This window comes from Camponotus floridanus, unplaced genomic scaffold, assembly GCF_003227725.1.
Source record: "Camponotus floridanus strain SB8 unplaced genomic scaffold, Cflo_v7.5 scaffold151, whole genome shotgun sequence".
NCBI lineage: Eukaryota > Metazoa > Arthropoda > Insecta > Hymenoptera > Formicidae > Camponotus > Camponotus floridanus.
The window spans coordinates 3,130-26,770 of NW_020229272.1; the positions used below are offsets into that span (position 1 = coordinate 3,130).

At 29.6% G+C, this 23,641-nt stretch overlaps 1 protein-coding gene across 1 annotated transcript; it reads right to left on the minus strand.

Moving 5' to 3' along the window:
- Positions 1-16,247: 16,247 nt before the first annotated feature.
- Positions 16,248-21,960, minus strand: LOC112637294 (cytochrome P450 4C1-like). Its single transcript, XM_025406683.1, has 13 exons — positions 21,864-21,960; positions 20,726-21,064; positions 20,339-20,448; positions 19,965-20,055; positions 19,636-19,821; positions 19,304-19,397; positions 17,996-18,098; positions 17,781-17,886; positions 17,451-17,557; positions 17,304-17,372; positions 16,928-17,096; positions 16,563-16,742; positions 16,248-16,495 (listed from the first exon to the last, which is right to left on the minus strand). Exons 2-13 carry the CDS (start codon positions 20,886-20,888, stop codon positions 16,296-16,298), a joined length of 1,578 nt encoding a protein of 525 aa, XP_025262468.1. The 5' UTR covers positions 20,889-21,064; positions 21,864-21,960; the 3' UTR covers positions 16,248-16,295.
- Positions 21,961-23,641: the final 1,681 nt, after the last annotated feature.

The window sequence follows — 23,641 nt, forward strand, 5'->3', positions numbered from 1 at the left end:
AACATACTTATTCTTCTTTTCTTGCAAATAATCGAAAGGAAATTGTCTTCCACAAAAAAGGAACGATTTTAATGGTCGAAAAAGTGCCTTTAACGCGAAAAAAGAATGTTTTCCTTTCAATTTCTCGGGCCAAAAACGTACTTCCTTTGTGAATAACATACTTATCTTCTTTCTTGCAAAATAATCGAAAGGAAATTGTCTTCCACAAAAAAGGAACGATTTTAATGGTCGAAAAAGTGCTTTAACGCGAAAAAGAATGTTTTCCTTTCAATTTCTCGGGCCAAAAACGTACTTCCTTTGTGAATAACATACTTCTTTTCTTGCAAAATAATCGAAAGGAAATTGTCTTCCACAAAAAAGGAACGATTTTAATGGTCAAAAAGTGCTTTAACGCGAAAAAGAATGTTTTCCTTTCAATTTCTCGGGCCAAAAACGTACTTCCTTTGTGAATAACATACTTCTTCTTTTCTTGCAAAATAATCGAAAGGAAATTGTCTTCCACAAAAAAGGAACGATTTTAATGGTCGAAAAAGTGCTTTAACGCGAAAAAGAATGTTTTCCTTTCAATTTCTCGGGCCAAAAACGTACTTCCTTTGTGAATAACATACTTCTTTTCTTGCAAAATAATCGAAAGGAAATTGTCTTCCACAAAAAAGGAACGATTTTAATGGTCGAAAAAGTGCTTTAACGCGAAAAAGAATGTTTTCCTTTCAATTTCTCGGGCCAAAAACGTACTTCCTTTGTGAATAACATACTTCTTTTTTCTTGCAAAATAATCGAAAGGAAATTGTCTTCCACAAAAAAGGAACGATTTTAATGGTCGAAAAAGTGCTTTAACGCGAAAAAGAATGTTTTCCTTTCAATTTCTCGGGCCAAAAACGTACTTCCTTTGTGAATAACATACTTATTCTTCTTTTCTTGCAAAATAATCGAAAGGAAATTGTCTTCCACAAAAAAGGAACGATTTTAATGGTCGAAAAAGTGCTTTAACGCGAAAAAGAATGTTTTCCTTTCAATTTCTCGGGCCAAAAACGTACTTCCTTTGTGAATAACACTACTTCTTTTCTTGCAAAATAATCGAAAGGAAATTGTCTTCCACAAAAAAGGAACGATTTTAATGGTCGAAAAAGTGCTTTAACGCGAAAAAGAATGTTTTCCTTTCAATTTCTCGGGCCAAAAACGTACTTCCTTTGTGAATAACATACTTCTTTTCTTGCAAAATAATCGAAAGGAAATTGTCTTCCACAAAAAAGGAACGATTTTAATGGTCGAAAAAGTGCTTTAACGCGAAAAAGAATGTTTTCCTTTCAATTTCTCGGGCCAAAAACGTACTTCCTTTGTGAATAACATACTTATTCTTCTTTTCTTGCAAAATAATCGAAAGGAAATTGTCTTCCACAAAAAAGGAACGATTTTAATGGTCGAAAAAGTGCTTTAACGCGAAAAAGAATGTTTTCCTTTCAATTTCTCGGGCCAAAAACGTACTTCCTTTGTGAATAACATACTTATTCTCTTTTCTTGCAAAATAATCGAAAGGAAATTGTCTTCCACAAAAAAGGAACGATTTTAATGGTCGAAAAAGTGCTTTAACGCGAAAAAGAATGTTTTCCTTTCAATTTCTCGGGCCAAAAACGTACTTCCTTTGTGAATAACATACTTATTCTTTTTCTTGCAAAATAATCGAAAGGAAATTGTCTTCCACAAAAAAGGAACGATTTTAATGGTCGAAAAAGTGCTTTAACGCGAAAAAGAATGTTTTCCTTTCAATTTCTCGGGCCAAAAACGTACTTCCTTTGTGAATAACATACTTATTCTTCTTTTCTTGCAAAATAATCGAAAGGAAATTGTCTTTCCACAAAAAAGGAACGATTTTAATGGTCGAAAAAGTGCTTTAACGCGAAAAAGAATGTTTTCCTTTCAATTTCTCGGGCCAAAAACGTACTTCCTTTGTGAATAACATACTCTTTTTCTTGCAAAATAATCGAAAGGAAATTGTCTTCCACAAAAAAGGAACGATTTTAATGGTCGAAAAAGTGCTTTAACGCGAAAAAGAATGTTTTCCTTTCAATTTCTCGGGCCAAAAACGTACTTCCTTTGTGAATAACATACTTCTTTTCTTGCAAAATAATCGAAAGGAAATTGTCTTCCACAAAAAAGGAAACGATTTTAATGGTCGAAAAAGTGCTTTAACGCGAAAAAAGAATGTTTTCCTTTCAATTTCTCGGGCCAAAAACGTACTTCCTTTGTGAATAACATACTTATTCTTCTTTTCTTGCAAATAATCGAAAGGAAATTGTCTTCCACAAAAAAGGAACGATTTTAATGGTCGAAAAAGTGCTTTAACGCGAAAAAGAATGTTTTCCTTTCAATTTCTCGGGCCAAAAAACGTACTTCCTTTGTGAATAACATACTTCTTTTCTTGCAAAATAATCGAAAGGAAATTGTCTTCCACAAAAAAGGAACGATTTTAATGGTCGAAAAAGTGCTTTAACGCGAAAAAGAATGTTTTCCTTTCAATTTTCTCGGGCCAAAAACGTTACTTCCTTTGTGAATAACATACTTTTTTCTTTTCTTGCAAAATAATCGAAAGGAAATTGTCTTCCACAAAAAAGGAACGATTTTAATGGTCGAAAAAGTGCTTTAACGCGAAAAGAATGTTTTCCTTTCAATTTCTCGGGCCAAAACGTACTTCCTTTGTGAATAAACATACTTATTCTTCTTTTCTTGCAAAATAATCGAAAGGAAATTGTCTTCCACAAAAAAGGAACGATTTTAATGGTCGAAAAAGTGCTTTAACGCGAAAAAGAATGTTTTCCTTTCAATTTCTCGGGCCAAAAACGTACTTCCTTTGTGAATAACATACTTCTTTTCTTGCAAAATAATCGAAAGGAAATTGTCTTCCACAAAAAAGGAACGATTTTAATGGTCGAAAAAGTGCTTTAACGCGAAAAAGAATGTTTTCCTTTCAATTTCTCGGGCCAAAAACGTACTTCCTTTGTGAATAACATACTTCTTTTCTTGCAAAATAATCGAAAGGAAATTGTCTTCCACAAAAAAGGAACGATTTTAATGGTCGAAAAAGTGCTTTAACGCGAAAAAGAATGTTTTCCTTTCAATTTCTCGGGCCAAAACGTACTTCCTTTGTGAATAACATACTTCTTTTTCTTGCAAAAATAATCGAAAGGAAATTGTCTTCCACAAAAAAGGAACGATTTTAATGGTCGAAAAAGTGCTTTAACGCGAAAAAGAATGTTTTCCTTTCAATTTCTCGGGCCAAAAACGTACTTCCTTTGTGAATAACATACTTCTTTTCTTGCAAAATAATCGAAAGGAAATTGTCTTCCACAAAAAAGGAACGATTTTAATGGTCGAAAAAGTGCTTTAACGCGAAAAAGAATGTTTTCCTTTCAATTTCTCGGGCCAAAAACGTACTTCCTTTGTGAATAACATACTTCTTTTCTTGCAAATAATCGAAAGGAAATTGTCTTCCACAAAAAAGGAACGATTTTAATGGTCGAAAAAGTGCTTTAACGCGAAAAAGAATGTTTTCCTTTCAATTTCTCGGGCCAAAAACGTACTTCCTTTGTGAATAACATACTTATTCTTCTTTTCTTGCAAATAATCGAAAGGAAATTGTCTTCCACAAAAAAGGAACGATTTTAATGGTCGAAAAAGTGCTTTAACGCGAAAAAGAATGTTTTCCTTTCAATTTCTCGGGCCAAAAACGTACTTCCTTTGTGAATAACATACTTCTTTTCTTGCAAATAATCGAAAGGAAATTGTCTTCCACAAAAAAGGAACGATTTAATGGTCGAAAAAGTGCTTTAACGCGAAAAAGAATGTTTTCCTTTCAATTTCTCGGGCCAAAACGTACTTCCTTTGTGAATAACATACTACTTCTTTTCTTGCAAAATAATCGAAAGGAAATTGTCTTCCACAAAAAAGGAACGATTTTAATGGTCGAAAAAGTGCTTTAACGCGAAAAAGAATGTTTTCCTTTCAATTTCTCGGGCCAAAAACGTACTTCCTTTGTGAATAACATACTTATTCTTCTTTTCTTGCAAAATAATCGAAAGGAAATTGTCTTCCACAAAAAGGAACGATTTTAATGGTCGAAAAAGTGCTTTAACGCGAAAAAGAATGTTTTCCTTTCAATTTCTCGGGCCAAAACGTACTTCTTTGTGAATAACACTACTTCTTTTTTGCAAAATAATCGAAAGGAAATTGTCTTCCACAAAAAAGGAACGATTTTAATGGTCGAAAAAGTGCTTTAACGCGAAAAAGAATGTTTTCCTTTCAATTTCTCGGGCCAAAAACGTACTTCCTTTGTGAATAACATACTTCTTTCTTGCAAAATAATCGAAAGGAAATTGTCTTCCACAAAAAAGGAACGATTTTAATGGTCGAAAAAGTGCTTTAACGCGAAAAAGAATGTTTTCCTTTCAATTTCTCGGGCCAAAACGTACTTCCTTTGTGAATAACATACTTATTCTTCTTTTCTTGCAAAATAATCGAAAGGAAATTGTCTTCCACAAAAAAGGAACGATTTTAATGGTCGAAAAAGTGCTTTAACGCGAAAAAGAATGTTTTCCTTTCAATTTCTCGGGCCAAAAACGTACTTCCTTTGTGAATAACATACTTATTCTTCTTTTCTTGCAAAATAATCGAAAGGAAATTGTCTTCCACAAAAAAGGAACGATTTTAATGGTCGAAAAAGTGCTTTAACGCGAAAAAGAATGTTTCCTTTCAATTTCTCGGGCCAAAAACGTACTTCCTTTGTGAATAACACTATTCTTCTTTTCTTGCAAAATATCGAAAGGAAATTGTCTTCCACAAAAAAGGAACGATTTTAATGGTCGAAAAAGTGCTTTAACGCGAAAAAGAATGTTTTCCTTTCAATTTCTCGGGCCAAAAACGTACTTCCTTTGTGAATAACATACTTATTCTTCTTTTCTTGCAAAATAATCGAAAGGAAATTGTCTTCCACAAAAAAGGAACGATTTTAATGGTCGAAAAAGTGCTTTAACGCGAAAAAAGAATGTTTTCCTTTCAATTTCTCGGGCCAAAACGTACTTCCTTTGTGAATAACATACTTCTTTTCTTGCAAAATAATCGAAAGGAAATTGTCTTCCACAAAAAAGGAACGATTTTAATGGTCGAAAAAGTGCTTTAACGCGAAAAAGAATGTTTTCCTTTCAATTTCTCGGGCCAAAAACGTACTTCCTTTGTGAATAACATACTTCTTTTCTTGCAAAATAATCGAAAGGAAATTGTCTTCCACAAAAAAGGAACGATTTTAATGGTCGAAAAAGTGCTTTAACGCGAAAAAGAATGTTTTCCTTTCAATTTCTCGGGCCAAAAACGTACTTCCTTTGTGAATAACATACTTCTTTTCTTGCAAAATAATCGAAAGGAAATTGTCTTCCACAAAAAAGGAACGATTTTAATGGTCGAAAAAGTGCTTTAACGCGAAAAAGAATGTTTTCCTTTCAATTTCTCGGGCCAAAAACGTACTTCCTTTGTGAATAACATACTTATTCTTCTTTTCTTGCAAAATAATCGAAAGGAAATTGTCTTCCACAAAAAAGGAACGATTTTAATGGTCGAAAAAGTGCTTTAACGCGAAAAAGAATGTTTTCCTTTCAATTTCTCGGGCCAAAAACGTACTTCCTTTGTGAATAACATACTTCTTTTCTTGCAAAATAATCGAAAGGAAATTGTCTTCCACAAAAAAGGAACGATTTTAATGGTCGAAAAAGTGCTTTAACGCGAAAAAGAATGTTTTCCTTTCAATTTCTCGGGCCAAAAACGTACTTCCTTTGTGAATAACATACTTATTCTTCTTTTCTTGCAAAATAATCGAAAGGAAATTGTCTTCCACAAAAAAGGAACGATTTAATGGTCGAAAAAGTGCTTTAACGCGAAAAAGAATGTTTTCCTTTCAATTTCTCGGGCCAAAAACGTACTTCCTTTGTGAATAACATACTTATTCTTCTTTTCTTGCAAAATAATCGAAAGGAAATTGTCTTCCACAAAAAAGGAACGATTTTAATGGTCGAAAAAGTGCTTTAACGCGAAAAAGAATGTTTTCCTTTCAATTTCTCGGGCCAAAAACGTACTTCCTTTGTGAATAACATACTTATTCTTCTTTTCTTGCAAAATAATCGAAAGGAAATTGTCTTCCACAAAAAAGGAACGATTTTAATGGTCGAAAAAGTGCTTTAACGCGAAAAAGAATGTTTTCCTTTCAATTTCTCGGGCCAAAAACGTACTTCCTTTGTGAATAACATACTTATTCTTCTTTTCTTGCAAAATAATCGAAAGGAAATTGTCTTCCACAAAAAAGGAACGATTTTAATGGTCGAAAAAGTGCTTTAACGCGAAAAAGAATGTTTTCCTTTCAATTTCTCGGGCCAAAAACGTACTTCCTTTGTGAATAACATACTTATTCTTCTTTTCTTGCAAAATAATCGAAAGGAAATTGTCTTCCACAAAAAAGGAACGATTTTAATGGTCGAAAAAGTGCTTTAACGCGAAAAAGAATGTTTTCCTTTCAATTTCTCGGGCCAAAAACGTACTTCCTTTGTGAATAACATACTATTCTTTTTCTTGCAAAATAATCGAAAGGAAATTGTCTTCCACAAAAAAGGAACGATTTTAATGGTCGAAAAAGTGCTTTAACGCGAAAAAGAATGTTTTCCTTTCAATTTCTCGGGCCAAAAACGTACTTCCTTTGTGAATAACATACTTCTTTTCTTGCAAAATAATCGAAAGGAAATTGTCTTCCACAAAAAAGGAACGATTTTAATGGTCGAAAAAGTGCTTTAACGCGAAAAAGAATGTTTTCCTTTCAATTTCTCGGGCCAAAAACGTACTTCCTTTGTGAATAACATACTTCTTTTCTTGCAAAATAATCGAAAGGAAATTGTCTTCCACAAAAAAGGAACGATTTAATGGTCGAAAAAGTGCTTTAACGCGAAAAAGAATGTTTTCCTTTCAATTTCTCGGGCCAAAAACGTACTTCCTTTGTGAATAACATACTTCTTTTCTTGCAAAATAATCGAAAGGAAATTGTCTTCCACAAAAAAGGAACGATTTTAATGGTCGAAAAAGTGCTTTAACGCGAAAAAGAATGTTTTCCTTTCAATTTCTCGGGCCAAAAACGTACTTCCTTTGTGAATAACATACTTATTCTTCTTTTCTTGCAAAATAATCGAAAGGAAATTGTCTTCCACAAAAAAGGAACGATTTTAATGGTCGAAAAAGTGCTTTAACGCGAAAAAGAATGTTTTCCTTTCAATTTCTCGGGCCAAAACGTACTTCCTTTGTGAATAACATACTATTCTTTTTCTTGCAAAATAATCGAAAGGAAATTGTCTTCCACAAAAAAGGAACGATTTTAATGGTCGAAAAAGTGCTTTAACGCGAAAAAGAATGTTTTCCTTTCAATTTCTCGGGCCAAAAACGTACTTCCTTTGTGAATAACATACTTCTTTTCTTGCAAAATAATCGAAAGGAAATTGTCTTCCACAAAAAAGGAACGATTTTAATGGTCGAAAAAGTGCTTTAACGCGAAAAGAATGTTTTCCTTTCAATTTCTCGGGCCAAAAACGTACTTCCTTTGTGAATAACATACTTATTCTTCTTTTCTTGCAAAATAATCGAAAGGAAATTGTCTTCCACAAAAAAGGAACGATTTTAATGGTCGAAAAAGTGCTTTAACGCGAAAAAGAATGTTTTCCTTTCAATTTCTCGGGCCAAAAACGTACTTCCTTTGTGAATAACATACTTCTTTTCTTGCAAAATAATCGAAAGGAAATTGTCTTCCACAAAAAAGGAACGATTTTAATGGTCGAAAAAGTGCTTTAACGCGAAAAAGAATGTTTTCCTTTCAATTTCTCGGGCCAAAAACGTACTTCCTTTGTGAATAACATACTTCTTTTCTTGCAAAATAATCGAAAGGAAATTGTCTTCCACAAAAAAGGAACGATTTTAATGGTCGAAAAAGTGCTTTAACGCGAAAAAGAATGTTTTCCTTTCAATTTCTCGGGCCAAAAACGTACTTCCTTTGTGAATAACATACTTCTTTTCTTGCAAAATAATCGAAAGGAAATTGTCTCCACAAAAAAGGAACGATTTTAATGGTCGAAAAAGTGCTTTAACGCGAAAAAGAATGTTTTCCTTTCAATTTCTCGGGCCAAAAACGTACTTCCTTTGTGAATAACATACTTATTCTTCTTTTCTTGCAAAATAATCGAAAGGAAATTGTCTTCCACAAAAAAGGAACGATTTTAATGGTCGAAAAAGTGCTTTAACGCGAAAAAGAATGTTTTCCTTTCAATTTCTCGGGCCAAAAACGTACTTCCTTTGTGAATAACATACTTATTCTTCTTTTCTTGCAAAATAATCGAAAGGAAATTGTCTTCCACAAAAAAGGAACGATTTTAATGGTCGAAAAAGTGCTTTAACGCGAAAAAGAATGTTTTCCTTTCAATTTCTCGGGCCAAAAACGTACTTCCTTTGTGAATAACATACTTCTTTTCTTGCAAAATAATCGAAAGGAAATTGTCTTCCACAAAAAAGGAACGATTTTAATGGTCGAAAAAGTGCTTTAACGCGAAAAAGAATGTTTTCCTTTCAATTTCTCGGGCCAAAAACGTACTTCCTTTGTGAATAACATACTTATTCTTCTTTTCTTGCAAAATAATCGAAAGGAAATTGTCTTCCACAAAAAAGGAACGATTTTAATGGTCGAAAAAGTGCTTTAACGCGAAAAAGAATGTTTTCCTTTCAATTTCTCGGCCAAAAACGTACTTCCTTTGTGAATAACATACTTCTTTTCTTGCAAAATAATCGAAAGGAAATTGTCTTCCACAAAAAAGGAACGATTTTAATGGTCGAAAAAGTGCTTTAACGCGAAAAAGAATGTTTTCCTTTCAATTTCTCGGGCCAAAAACGTACTTCCTTTGTGAATAACATACTTCTTTTCTTGCAAAATAATCGAAAGGAAATTGTCTTCCACAAAAAAGGAACGATTTTAATGGTCGAAAAAGTGCTTTAACGCGAAAAAGAATGTTTTCCTTTCAATTTCTCGGGCCAAAAACGTACTTCCTTTGTGAATAACATACTTATTCTTCTTTTCTTGCAAAATAATCGAAAGGAAATTGTCTTCCACAAAAAAGGAACGATTTTAATGGTCGAAAAAGTGCTTTAACGCGAAAAAGAATGTTTTCCTTTCAATTTCTCGGGCCAAAAACGTACTTCCTTTGTGAATAACATACTTATTCTTCTTTTCTTGCAAAATAATCGAAAGGAAATTGTCTTCCACAAAAAAGGAACGATTTTAATGGTCGAAAAAGTGCTTTAACGCGAAAAAGAATGTTTTCCTTTCAATTTCTCGGGCCAAAAACGTACTTCCTTTGTGAATAACATACTTCTTTTCTTGCAAAATAATCGAAAGGAAATTGTCTTCCACAAAAAAGGAACGATTTTAATGGTCGAAAAAGTGCTTTAACGCGAAAAAGAATGTTTTCCTTTCAATTTCTCGGGCCAAAAACGTACTTCCTTTGTGAATAACATACTTATTCTTCTTTTCTTGCAAAATAATCGAAAGGAAATTGTCTTCCACAAAAAAGGAACGATTTTAATGGTCGAAAAAGTGCTTTAACGCGAAAAAGAATGTTTTCCTTTCAATTTCTCTGGCCAAAAACGTACTTCCTTTGTGAATAACACACTTCTTTTCTTGCAAAATAATCGAAAGGAAATTGTCTTCCACAAAAAAGGAACGATTTTAATGGTCGAAAAAGTGCTTTAACGCGAAAAAGAATGTTTTCCTTTCAATTTCTCGGGCCAAAAACGTACTTCCTTTGTGAATAACATACTTCTTTTCTTGCAAAATAATCGAAAGGAAATTGTCTTCCACAAAAAAGGAACGATTTTAATGGTCGAAAAAGTGCTTTAACGCGAAAAAGAATGTTTTCCTTTCAATTTCTCGGGCCAAAAACGTACTTCCTTTGTGAATAACATACTTATTCTTCTTTTCTTGCAAAATAATCGAAAGGAAATTGTCTTCCACAAAAAAGGAACGATTTTAATGGTCGAAAAAGTGCTTTAACGCGAAAAAGAATGTTTTCCTTTCAATTTCTCTGGCCAAAAACGTACTTCCTTTGTGAATAACACACTTCTTTTCTTGCAAAATAATCGAAAGGAAATTGTCTTCCACAAAAAAGGAACGATTTTAATGGTCGAAAAAGTGCTTTAACGCGAAAAAGAATGTTTTCCTTTCAATTTCTCGGGCCAAAAACGTACTTCCTTTGTGAATAACATACTTCTTTTCTTGCAAAATAATCGAAAGGAAATTGTCTTCCACAAAAAAGGAACGATTTTAATGGTCGAAAAAGTGCTTTAACGCGAAAAAGAATGTTTTCCTTTCAATTTCTCGGGCCAAAAACGTACTTCCTTTGTGAATAACATACTTCTTTTCTTGCAAAATAATCGAAAGGAAATTGTCTTCCACAAAAAAGGAACGATTTTAATGGTCGAAAAAGTGCTTTAACGCGAAAAAGAATGTTTTCCTTTCAATTTCTCGGGCCAAAAACGTACTTCCTTTGTGAATAACATACTTATTCTTCTTTTCTTGCAAAATAATCGAAAGGAAATTGTCTTCCACAAAAAAGGAACGATTTTAATGGTCGAAAAAGTGCTTTAACGCGAAAAAGAATGTTTTCCTTTCAATTTCTCGGGCCAAAAACGTACTTCCTTTGTGAATAACATACTTCTTTTCTTGCAAAATAATCGAAAGGAAATTGTCTTCCACAAAAAAGGAACGATTTTAATGGTCGAAAAAGTGCTTTAACGCGAAAAAGAATGTTTTCCTTTCAATTTCTCGGGCCAAAAACGTACTTCCTTTGTGAATAACATACTTATTCTTCTTTTCTTGCAAAATAATCGAAAGGAAATTGTCTTCCACAAAAAAGGAACGATTTTAATGGTCGAAAAAGTGCTTTAACGCGAAAAAGAATGTTTTCCTTTCAATTTCTCGGGCCAAAAACGTACTTCCTTTGTGAATAACATACTTATTCTTCTTTTCTTGCAAAATAATCGAAAGGAAATTGTCTTCCACAAAAAAGGAACGATTTTAATGGTCGAAAAAGTGCTTTAACGCGAAAAAGAATGTTTTCCTTTCAATTTCTCGGGCCAAAAACGTACTTCCTTTGTGAATAACATACTTCTTTTCTTGCAAAATAATCGAAAGGAAATTGTCTTCCACAAAAAAGGAACGATTTTAATGGTCGAAAAAGTGCTTTAACGCGAAAAAGAATGTTTTCCTTTCAATTTCTCGGGCCAAAAACGTACTTCCTTTGTGAATAACATACTTCTTTTCTTGCAAAATAATCGAAAGGAAATTGTCTTCCACAAAAAAGGAACGATTTTAATGGTCGAAAAAGTGCTTTAACGCGAAAAAGAATGTTTTCCTTTCAATTTCTCGGGCCAAAAACGTACTTCCTTTGTGAATAACATACTTATTCTTCTTTTCTTGCAAAATAATCGAAAGGAAATTGTCTTCCACAAAAAAGGAACGATTTTAATGGTCGAAAAAGTGCTTTAACGCGAAAAAGAATGTTTTCCTTTCAATTTCTCGGGCCAAAAACGTACTTCCTTTGTGAATAACATACTTATTCTTCTTTTCTTGCAAAATAATCGAAAGGAAATTGTCTTCCACAAAAAAGGAACGATTTTAATGGTCGAAAAAGTGCTTTAACGCGAAAAAGAATGTTTTCCTTTCAATTTCTCGGGCCAAAAACGTACTTCCTTTGTGAATAACATACTTCTTTTCTTGCAAAATAATCGAAAGGAAATTGTCTTCCACAAAAAAGGAACGATTTTAATGGTCGAAAAAGTGCTTTAACGCGAAAAAGAATGTTTTCCTTTCAATTTCTCGGGCCAAAAACGTACTTCCTTTGTGAATAACATACTTCTTTTCTTGCAAAATAATCGAAAGGAAATTGTCTTCCACAAAAAAGGAACGATTTTAATGGTCGAAAAAGTGCTTTAACGCGAAAAAGAATGTTTTCCTTTCAATTTCTCGGGCCAAAAACGTACTTCCTTTGTGAATAACATACTTCTTTTCTTGCAAAATAATCGAAAGGAAATTGTCTTCCACAAAAAAGGAACGATTTTAATGGTCGAAAAAGTGCTTTAACGCGAAAAAGAATGTTTTCCTTTCAATTTCTCGGGCCAAAAACGTACTTCCTTTGTGAATAACATACTTATTCTTCTTTTCTTGCAAAATAATCGAAAGGAAATTGTCTTCCACAAAAAAGGAACGATTTTAATGGTCGAAAAAGTGCTTTAACGCGAAAAAGAATGTTTTCCTTTCAATTTCTCGGGCCAAAAACGTACTTCCTTTGTGAATAACATACTTATTCTTCTTTTCTTGCAAAATAATCGAAAGGAAATTGTCTTCCACAAAAAAGGAACGATTTTAATGGTCGAAAAAGTGCTTTAACGCGAAAAAGAATGTTTTCCTTTCAATTTCTCGGGCCAAAAACGTACTTCCTTTGTGAATAACATACTTATTCTTCTTTTCTTGCAAAATAATCGAAAGGAAATTGTCTTCCACAAAAAAGGAACGATTTTAATGGTCGAAAAAGTGCTTTAACGCGAAAAAGAATGTTTTCCTTTCAATTTCTCGGGCCAAAAACGTACTTCCTTTGTGAATAACATACTTATTCTTCTTTTCTTGCAAAATAATCGAAAGGAAATTGTCGAAAACAAAAAAGGAACGATTTTAATGGTCGAAAAAGTGCTTTAACGACACTAAGAAGATGTTCCTTTCAATTTCTCGGGCCAAAAACGTACTTCCTTTGTGAATAATATTGAACATTCTTCTTTTCTTGCAAAATAATCGAAAGGAAATTGTTTTCCAGAAAAAAGGAACGATTTTAATAGTCGAAAATGTGGTTTTTCTATAATAAGAATATTTTTTGGTGAATATATCGGGCCAATATTGTCTCATTTTCTATGAGGCACTTTAAAGTCTCCGTTTATGATATCAGAAAGGGAAGAAATTTTTTTTAGCCAAGCTATAATTTTTTTTGTTATCTGAAGGGTGATTTTACAATAATAAATATATTTTCCGCAGGATATATCGACCTAATATCGGTTCCATTTTGTGCGTGGTACTTGAAAGTCGCCGTATGTAATAGTAGAAATGGGAGAAATTTTTTTTGACGAAGCTAGAATTTTTTAATTATCTGAAGCGTGGTTTTTCGATAATAAGAATATTTTCCGCATATATCGGACAAACCTTTTCCGGATATATCGGACGAATCTTTTGACTGTAATTGTACTTGTAACGGAACAGCAATGTATTATTTATTTACATAATAAGAGTATCGAAACACACATTTTACTTCCCAAAATTTGCTTTAATTTGCAGTTTCTTTTTCGAGAAAGGTTTCTAAAAATCGCGATATGTGAATGTAAAGTTGCTCGATATACATAATCGTATAATTAATTCGCAACCACGGAACGTAAATAGCGTAAACTTTTACAGTAAAAAATTTGGTGTAAAATTTAACATATTTCACATGTCCTAATTTATCCTCTCTAATTTTAATGTTAATTTAACAGAAGGCAAATATGTAAATAAATAACACAAGTAATACGTTTAAAAATTAAACGTGTAACAGTTAAACTTTATCTGGAAATAAAGTTTATGTTAAATTAACATATTTATAATGTTAAATTTAATTAAAAGAAAATGTTATTCTTACATTTTTACGATAAATAACAGAAGAGATATGTCGATTTAACATATGGAAACTGTTATAAAAAGAAAAATAACACAACTTATCTGTTCATTTTAACATATAACATATATTTCATCTAAAATTCGTGCATTTACATATTAATTGTGTTGTTTTAACTCTTAGAAACGGTGAATATTAACTCAACGCAGAAATGTCAAAATAACGCAACGATAATATGTTACATTAACATAAGAGTATGTTAAAAATTTGACACAAAAATTTTTACAGGAGAAAATTTTAACAGAAATACAAAATGTTTTTTACCGTGTACCACATAGGAGTGTCTTATTGTTAGTTTTTTAAATATAATTTTGCATTCGCATTTATATATCATTAATGTAGCAGTTTTAAATAATAACCGACAACGTTATTAGGCCGTTAAGGCATCGAGCTTGACAAGTACAAGCAGCCTTGAGCTCCTGTGTACATATATTATGAACGACGAAGGCAGAATGTACTTTTGATAGTCAGGGACAACACGATAAACAGTTTTGAATAAAGAACGTGAGAATATTAAAAAATCCTTGGGAGATTATTACATTATTTTAATATATTAATTAATTTGTGCCATTAAAAAAGATTAAAAATAATAAATAAATTGGTAAATTATTCGGCTCTATATATTTAAACAACATGATAATTTAATAACGAGCACTAAGAGCCTACAAAACGCGGATGGCAATGCGTGAATTATTTCGAACATTAATTGTTCGCGAAAAATTTTTTAAGACATAACTTCGCCCCGATATTTTTCCTGTCTACATCTATCCAGGGGGGTAAAGGGGGTGTTATAGAAGTCTCAAACCAAGAGAATCTATAACTTGGCATATGTGCATATGTCTTAAAAAATTTTTCGCGAACAATTAATGTTCGAAATAATTCACGCATTGCCATCCGCGTTTTGTAGGCTCTTAGTGCTCGTTATTAAATTATCATGTTGTAAAAATAATAAAGATATAAGACTCGAAATATAAAATTAACAAATTATTTTCAATAGCAATACGAGTCGATGTTATGACATATTTATTTATTTATTATACAAAAAAGCATGAAACAAATAAAAATAAAATTAAAATTAAACGAAGGAATAGCGAACGTTTGGACCCTATTTTTGGGTCATCTTTAGCGCAAATGTGATGATGTGATAAAATTATAATAAAGGTGTTACATATCTGAATCGATGAGATGGGATGCCGTCCAAAATAATACTAAATGTCTCGGTATCTCACTTGACGATGCCTATGTAAAATAAAGGTGAAACAAGATAAATGTAATATTTATAATGTAAATTAATATATAATGGAAAAATATTAAAATTTAACGTAAAAAGATTAAAAAGATGTAAAGAGTTAAATGTCCATTTTCAAAAAATTTTTACATAAATATAAACTGAACATAGAGTAAAAAATAATAAAAATTAAAGAAATCAGAAGTTAAAACCATGAAATTGAAACATACTTCCAGGCATCGAAGATAATGGCGAGTTAAGGAGACAAATGGAAACAAGTCAACATCTCTAAAGACAAAGAACGACTAGTCTTTAACAGATAGATGTGACTAATTTATAAACGGTAAAGTGAGTCAAAGTATATATAAAAATGTACACATAAGCAAAGTCGCAGATTTTTTTGATTTGTTATGATAGAAAACTAAGTTAAATCTTTGACAAGTTGTTTACAATATTTAAATAAATTTCTGGTAAACGTTAAGTGACCGGCAAATTTAAACCATATATTTTGCCTTTTTACATATAGCATTTCAGAAATTAATCTCTTACTCAAAAATGGTTCCCGATCTAAAATCTGTACATCCTCCCAATTAAAAGCATGATCAAAATCGACCCGTGATTAGAAATAATACACTGAGTATTAGTAAAAAAAATAATATTGAAAACAAAACGATAATATATCAAAGTATCAAATTCATCTCACAAAACATATTGTGCAAAAGAATGTTCTGCTAATATATATACTCCTAAACAAAATTAACGCATAATTTTTTTTCACTTTTTTTTAAAAGCTGATATTTAAATTTTAACGAATATTAAGGAACAAGTGAAAAAAAATTATACGTTAATTTTGTCCAGGAGTATATATATATATATATATATATATATATACAAAATTATTATAAATTATACAAAATATGTACATTTTATATTAGATTATTGTTATTTATCGTTATTTATCATAAAATTCATACATATATATTGCCTTAATATAAGTAAACTTTATTGATCTTTCGATCGATTTAGAAGGATTTGATTCATAAGACATTCTGTGTTGATATTTTGATCAAATATAATGTCTATATATATATATATATATATATATATATATATATATATATATACACAATATATATATATATATATATATATATATATATATATATGTAATATTTTAATTATAAAATAGAACATGTAATATCCTTAACTATTTTCTTCAATTTGTTCAATGCGGTACACTGAATTTATTACACTTATGTAGCATCCGCGTTAGTTTTAAACGATTTTCGTTTGCATGTGATTGGGATGAATCTCACATGAACTGGATGAGTAGGACGAATAATTACATCCGCTTTGAACTGAATATTTTTCAAATACTCAACGGGTTCCAAACAAAAATTATGCACCAACGGAGCTACTATAGCTTTCATCTCCAAGAGACCAAATCGTTGACCTACAATATCAAAATTTATTAAAATTGATCGACATAAAGAGGAACAATAATTGCAACCTAACCTAACCTATGCAATTCCTTGACCCTGCACTAAAAGGTATATAAGAATAAGGATGACGATTCTTTATCTTTTCGGGTAAGAATCTGTCCGGATCAAATACATCTGGATTTGGCCAAAAATTAGAATCTCTGTGAACTGCGTAGATATTAAGCGCTACAAACGTTCCAGCGGGTACGACATATGATTCTGGAAAGCATGTTATAAAATTTAAAAATTATTAAAATTTACAAAAAAGGATATTTTGAGAAAAACGAAATGTTCATAATGTATTCTTAAAATATTAATACATTAATATCATTTTACATTCCATAATATATTCTGTGCTACATAACATATTCAAAGATATATATAGGAAAAAAGTGATTAATTACGTAATTTTACATCATCTCCAGTGTATCGTGATAGTGTAGGCACGCTGGGATACAAACGTAACGCTTCTTTTAAACATCTATCTAAATATGATAAATTTTGCAGTGATCTCATGTTAAGTTTCCCTCCATTCTCTTGCATCACATCTTCGACTTCAAGCCTCACACGCTCCTATGTCATCCATAATAATTTAAATATATTTCTTAATATTCTACTTACTATTTACATAGATGTAAGTAAATTCTTAAAAATCAAAATAAAAAATAAAGTGATATACATATTTACTAATATTGAAAAAATATATTGTAACATAACAGAACTTGCCATTTAAAAATTGTAATTTAAATAATGTATCGCAATATATTTAGAAATACGTACCTGAATATCCTTATGTTCAGCTAATAGTAATAAAGTAAACATTATACCCGTCGCTGTGGTATCATGACCCTGTAATCATCATATATTATATGTGCTTAGATAATATGTACAAAAAAAGATTAATAAAAGAAGATTACAGATACGTACTGCGAACATAAAGGAATCAACTTCCTCTCTGATGTCCAAATCAGTTAAAGAATATTCTTGAGATGCCGCTAATAAAAGGTCCAACATGGCTAACCGCTTTTTTTTAACTAAAAAAAAGCATATTAGAAACAAATTCATTTTTGCGCGTTGTTCTTTAATTTTTAAACACTTTTTGATTAAAATTTAAATTCTATTACAAATAATGATTTAATTTTACAGCAAATATATATTGTACTTCTACGTGTGATTATGTTTAGTATAAATACTATAAGTATAATTTATAATATTAGATTGAGCAATCAAAAAATTAGAAACTCTGATCGTACGTACTTCCAAACGCTTCGACATCATTTGTCGTCGCTTCTTTATCACTTTCAAGGTTTTTTAAGTATTGACCATTGGTACGTTCGTGATAAAGTTTTCTTTCCGCAATAATCTACGTACATAGATACAAACTTTTACAGTGATTTTTTTATATTAATAATAGTGTAATTTTAAAAGTAAATATTTAAAGAATTTAAATTAAAATTTTTTATATTACCCACTTTTTCCGTAAATCCATGCAATATTTTTAGAATTTTTTTTTGCTTTCTTCCTTGTGATGATAATGAGAATATCATATTGTTGCGAAACCAAGGCCTGAATGCTCTGAACAGTAATTCAATAAAGTCTTATAATTACAATAACAATGTAATTTTATAAAAGCCTTACTTTTAAAATGTTATTTAAACCTGTCCTAATATGTCAAAGTAATCTTTAAATAATCATGTACAAGAAATTAAAAATTTTAAATTATATTTGTTACGAAAACGATAGGAACTTTCAAAACATTGTACTCTTGTTTCAGTTATAATTTTTAAATTAAAAATAATTTCTCCTTAGATGTCGTTATACAGTTTATTTTGTTTAATTTTTCATGTCCTAACATTACCCATTTTTTTATCATTTCAAAATAATGTTTATTTTATAATGATAAATATTTAGCAATGAATAATATATTTTCATTGTAATTTGCCCGTTTAAACGAATTGACATCCTTATTAATTATTTATCTTCTTATAATTAATGTGTAACATATTTATAAGAAAACTTTTAAGATATTATTAAAATAATTTTGATATATATATATATACATATATATATATATATACATATATATAAACAGTAAAAAATTGTGCGTCCAGATTAAAATTTTCTTGTATTACCACGTTTTGATTAGTACTTTAATGTAAAATTAACATACAACTGATATGGTATTATTTTTATAACGTTTCAATATGTTACATTTACGTCAACTTTATAACTTAACATTTTGTACATGTCTTTTACGAATGAAATATTATTTTGAGTATTTTTAACATAATCATTTTAAAGAATCAACATGTCTCAAAGTCAGTTTAACATTCCAAGAAAAGTTAAAGTAAATCTTCAAATAATCCTAAACTTTAGAATACAAAAAAATTAAATTTCTTAAAATCAAATGCTTCTATTACAAATAATTTAAAGTAAAATAATTACTATCATATGTTAATGTCCTATAACAATTATTACGAGTTATTGTAACTTTCTTTTCATGTAATTTTTATTTAATTTGTATGTTATTTTTACATTACACTTAAAGTCACAATAACAAAAATAAATGTAAAGCATTGTGTCAATTAACATTTTTAATTTATCAATAAGTAACATACGACGAATGAGATATTTTAACCTAAAATTTAGAGTGGACATGTGAAAAATATTATTATAATTAAAATTTTATGTTTTACTGTGTATATGTATCAAAATCATATCTTGAAAGATGATAAACATATTACATAATTATGTATATTTACTGCACCCATATAAATTACCTATAAAATGCCAATTCGATCATGTCGTGAATTGCATTTCGATATTGTTGCTGGAATTCGCCGAGAGTTCGTAAAGAGACACCCATGGCGGTTTCTACAAATACATTTATTTTATAAGATATAAATAAAGTCAGTCAAAGATTATTACAGCTGAATATTTAATAGATAGTTTTAAGTATAAAAAACAGATATTACTTATCTGTCCATCTATCGATACATGTATGTATAAGAAGAAGTTATCTTTTTTATTATCTTATAATCTTGAAAAACGATCCCGTTCAAAATGAAATTCCTGCTCATAATGTACAATGAGAATTTTACAATAGCCTTACCGCATATCGCGTTTAGCGTATGTTCACTAATAAATGGCAATAAATCCTTTACTACTGTCCCTCCAACATCTATCAAAGATTTAGTCATGCAATCGCCCTCTTTCATTAAGATATCAACAAATTGGTTCAATATATTAAAATGAAATGTAGGTGTTAATATTTTTCGCCGCGTGTGCCATTTAACTCCTATAACAAAAACAAGATACTATAACAAAATACAAATAATATTATGTAATATTACTGTCAGAAAGACAATAAAAAATATTATTATCCTACATTTATTTTTTTTATATCGCACGATATTACTTTGTAATCTTTTAATTACTTACCTTTGCTAGTGAAAAGTCCTGTGCCGAGCCAAGGATGCAATGCGTCATAGAAAAAACCTTTTTCGATATGATTTGTGCTACTTAATATCGTCTAAAATCATGGAAAACATGAGAAAATAAAAAAGAGAAACTGTTCCTTATATCTCATTGAATTGAATATATACATAAATAATAATTGTATCTTAAATTTGTATCTAGTCTCATTAATTAGGAATATTTTTTCTTATTATCTTTTTAGAATTTTTATTATCTTCTTATTATCCTTTTACTCAGAAGAAACATATTCTTCTGAGTAAAAATCTTCTTATGAATCGCAAGTTTTTAAAAGCTTGTTAATTCGTAATGTCTATGGAAAATTGAACTTCTTTTATTACCTCTAAATCATCTGGATGACGAATAAACACTATAAAAATGGAAAAAATCGAAATTTTAAAAATGGGATAATATACATTAGAAAATGCACAGAGGATCTTCCATTTTTCTTCTGAAAATTATATTATAAATATTAATGTACAAAAATTTTGATGGGATTAATTTTATTTTCAACATTATTCCATCTTTCAAATACGTTGAAAATATAATAAAGAAAATTGTATTTTTTAATTAAACAAGTAATTGTTGTAGAGAAAAGTGCTCAGATAAGAAATTTGTATGTATTTTGATAAGTATATGTTTCAAAGTACATGATTTATAAATTTAATTTTTATAAATAACAGATCATTTATTAATTAATATGAATAAATTAAAAATTTTGTATTCACCTTCCGAAATATGCGTTTGGAACGCGTTGCCAGCAATTGGTATACCCGGTGGTTGCGGTATAAATTTAATGAGTTGCCAGTTTCTTTTATACTTTATGTAATACTTATTATATAAATAATATATCAATAAAATAAACATACATAATATCGATATAGTAAACATCGTTTCTTAATCTGATATTCTTGACCATCTAAGTAATCTGAACCTTCTTCTGTTTATTGGTTTTTTTTATTCTTGGATCATATGTATTACATAAATATTTTTTGATACATATGAAAGGAGATATTTGATTTTCGACAAACTTGGCAAGTATCTTGATATTCTAAAGAATATTAATGCTAAAGAAAGTGAGAGAGAGGGAAAATAAAATATCATTGTAATACATTAATCGCATATTTTTTGTAGTTAATAATTTAATCAAGATATAAAAGATATGATAAATTTATCATTCCAGGAAAAAATATTACATATGCAATACATTTGTTAATCAAATAAAAAAATGTTTAATCTGCCATTTTGCAATTGTTTCTCTATTGTATAATATAAAATTTCGCCAGATTTCTACTGCAACATCTTAACTGTATTTAATAGTATTATAATATTAAGGCGGTGTTAACATCATAAATCTATTATATGTCATATATTTAACATTAATTATTTCTATAATTTCATAATTTTATAATTTATAAGTATTTTTATAATTTTATTTATTCTATAATTGTAAAACACGTTCTTAAGGTCATATCATAATATCCGATTAAAGCTCATTTCTGTACTTATTTATAAATATCTTAAATCAATGAAAATACTTTTATTGATATGCAATGATACAAAGTTGTAATAAACCGAAGTTATAAAGTAATTAAAGTATTTGCAAATTCTGTCATAAACAAATAAATATTTTGAAATTTTTTTCTGTTTAAATATTATTATACATTAATATTATATTATTATTAATAATTAATATATAATATTAATTAATAAAATTTTTGCAATATCAGACAAAACTAGGGACTCATAGTATTTGAAATAATTTCTGTTAACACCACGTTTTCGCTAATTAATCAGTATTAAACACTGAAATTTTGCAAAAAAATGTTATAAAATTTTATTTTGTACAAATATTATACAGATTACCTGATAGATAATATGATGCGACGATCGAAACACAACTCAAATCATTAAAATGAAATCACAAATTGCGTTATGGAAGTACATAATTCAGTGCAATAAATTTAAGCGAACTAATAAGATAAATGTGAAGCTCATATCATTTATAACCGTTCTTCAATTCAAGATCTTAATAATAATCAGATATTATTCTTAATGGGTGGGGATCCTGTTTGCCAACTGCTTCATTTGCGCACAATATTATGCGGACAGCTTCTTTTGCCTATATCATGATTATCTACAAATATTATTGCACACACGAAAGAAATGAAAATACGAAAAATAAAATAATTTGCAATTAACAATTACATATTTTTTCTTCAAAACAACTATGTGTTTTCGTTACATCATTAGATTCCTCTTATTAGTTTGTATATGAAAATATTAAGGTAAGATAATCGAGAAATAAATATTTTACAAGATATTTTATGTTTTATGTAAAATTAAGTGATAAAGTGTTAAATGATTCAAGCCTCATAACTCGGAAAGTACTTAAAAACTAACTTAATTATAATGTTTTGGAAAGCTCTTGAGACAAGCTACATGAATATGTAATAAGAAAGAATAGGTTGCGTTTAAGAAATTGAAGATGACCTTTATGTGACCTTCAAATAACTCTTCAAAGTCAAACCAATGGCACCATATTATGTCCCCCTCAAAGTTATACAATTTTCGTCTGAAACACTTTCTAGTAAAACTCTTCCTTATCATGACATTCGACCGTGTCCAGACTTTTTTAACCCAATATATACATCGTATCAGAAACAAAATGTTCTATTTATAAAACTTTTTTTGTTCATAACTTTTATATAAACAGCGCGCTTAAAACTTTTGAATATTACTCAAGATCATCACCTTTACAATTTGTCATGACTAAGGTTATCCGCAATGTCTCTCGAAAGCTATATAATAGCAAGTTTTGCATTTACATATATCATTCTAATCTAATGAGTCGACTACGTTGTATAATAATGACTGACATCGAAAGCAATGTGAGAATAAGATGTCCATTCATAAAAAAATTCGTAAATAAGATTCCGTTTATAAAATATTGTTCAAAAAAATTGTTATGCAAGAGAAATAAATATTGAAGAAGTCCATCTTTAGTGCGTAAGTCTGCTTTTTTGTGCATAATACTAATCATTTGAATCTTTTTGAATATATTAAAACTGAAAACATGTTACAAACGAATAAAGTTATATAATGTATATAAATGTATTTATTTTCAATCGACATAATTTTCTTACATACTTATATACGATGTATTGTCTACGATAAACAATTCCAGATAAGATTAGGTCATCAGAATCCGTTTATATCAAGAGACAAAGTTGCTCTATGTAAAATTTTCATAGGGAATATCAAAGTGTATATTGTCTATCAAGGCGTATTGTTTTTATATTATTATATTAAATAACCGTAGGAACAATACTATTTTCTTATAATATAATTTTTTAGAAAAATTTCTATTATAAAACAAGTAAATATTTTTAAAATGTCGAAAATATGTTGTACACTTTGCTATAACTGTATAGTTACAGAAAATATAATTATATTAAAATTTTCACGGATTAATTATTATTTTTATGACATTATTTTCATAAAATATCTTACATAAATACTATTACATCAATTTCTCATAACATATCATTTCTATCGTCCGTTTTTTTTTTGGATTCATAGTTTGATCATATTTGATTATAATTTTTTATTATTATCTACGGCTCTCATCACCTTAAATTTAT

Coding starts and splice junctions, on each gene's coding strand:
- LOC112637294 (XM_025406683.1), bottom strand. CDS start 20,888: ATGTTTACTATATCGATATTATGTATGTTTATTTTATTGATATATTAT. Junction 17,887..17,995: donor TGCATGGATTTACGGAAAAA/GTGGGTAATATA, acceptor CTATGTACGTAG/ATTATTGCGGAAAGAAAACT. Junction 17,373..17,450: donor TTGATTCCTTTATGTTCGCA/GTACGTATCTGT, acceptor TGATGATTACAG/GGTCATGATACCACAGCGAC.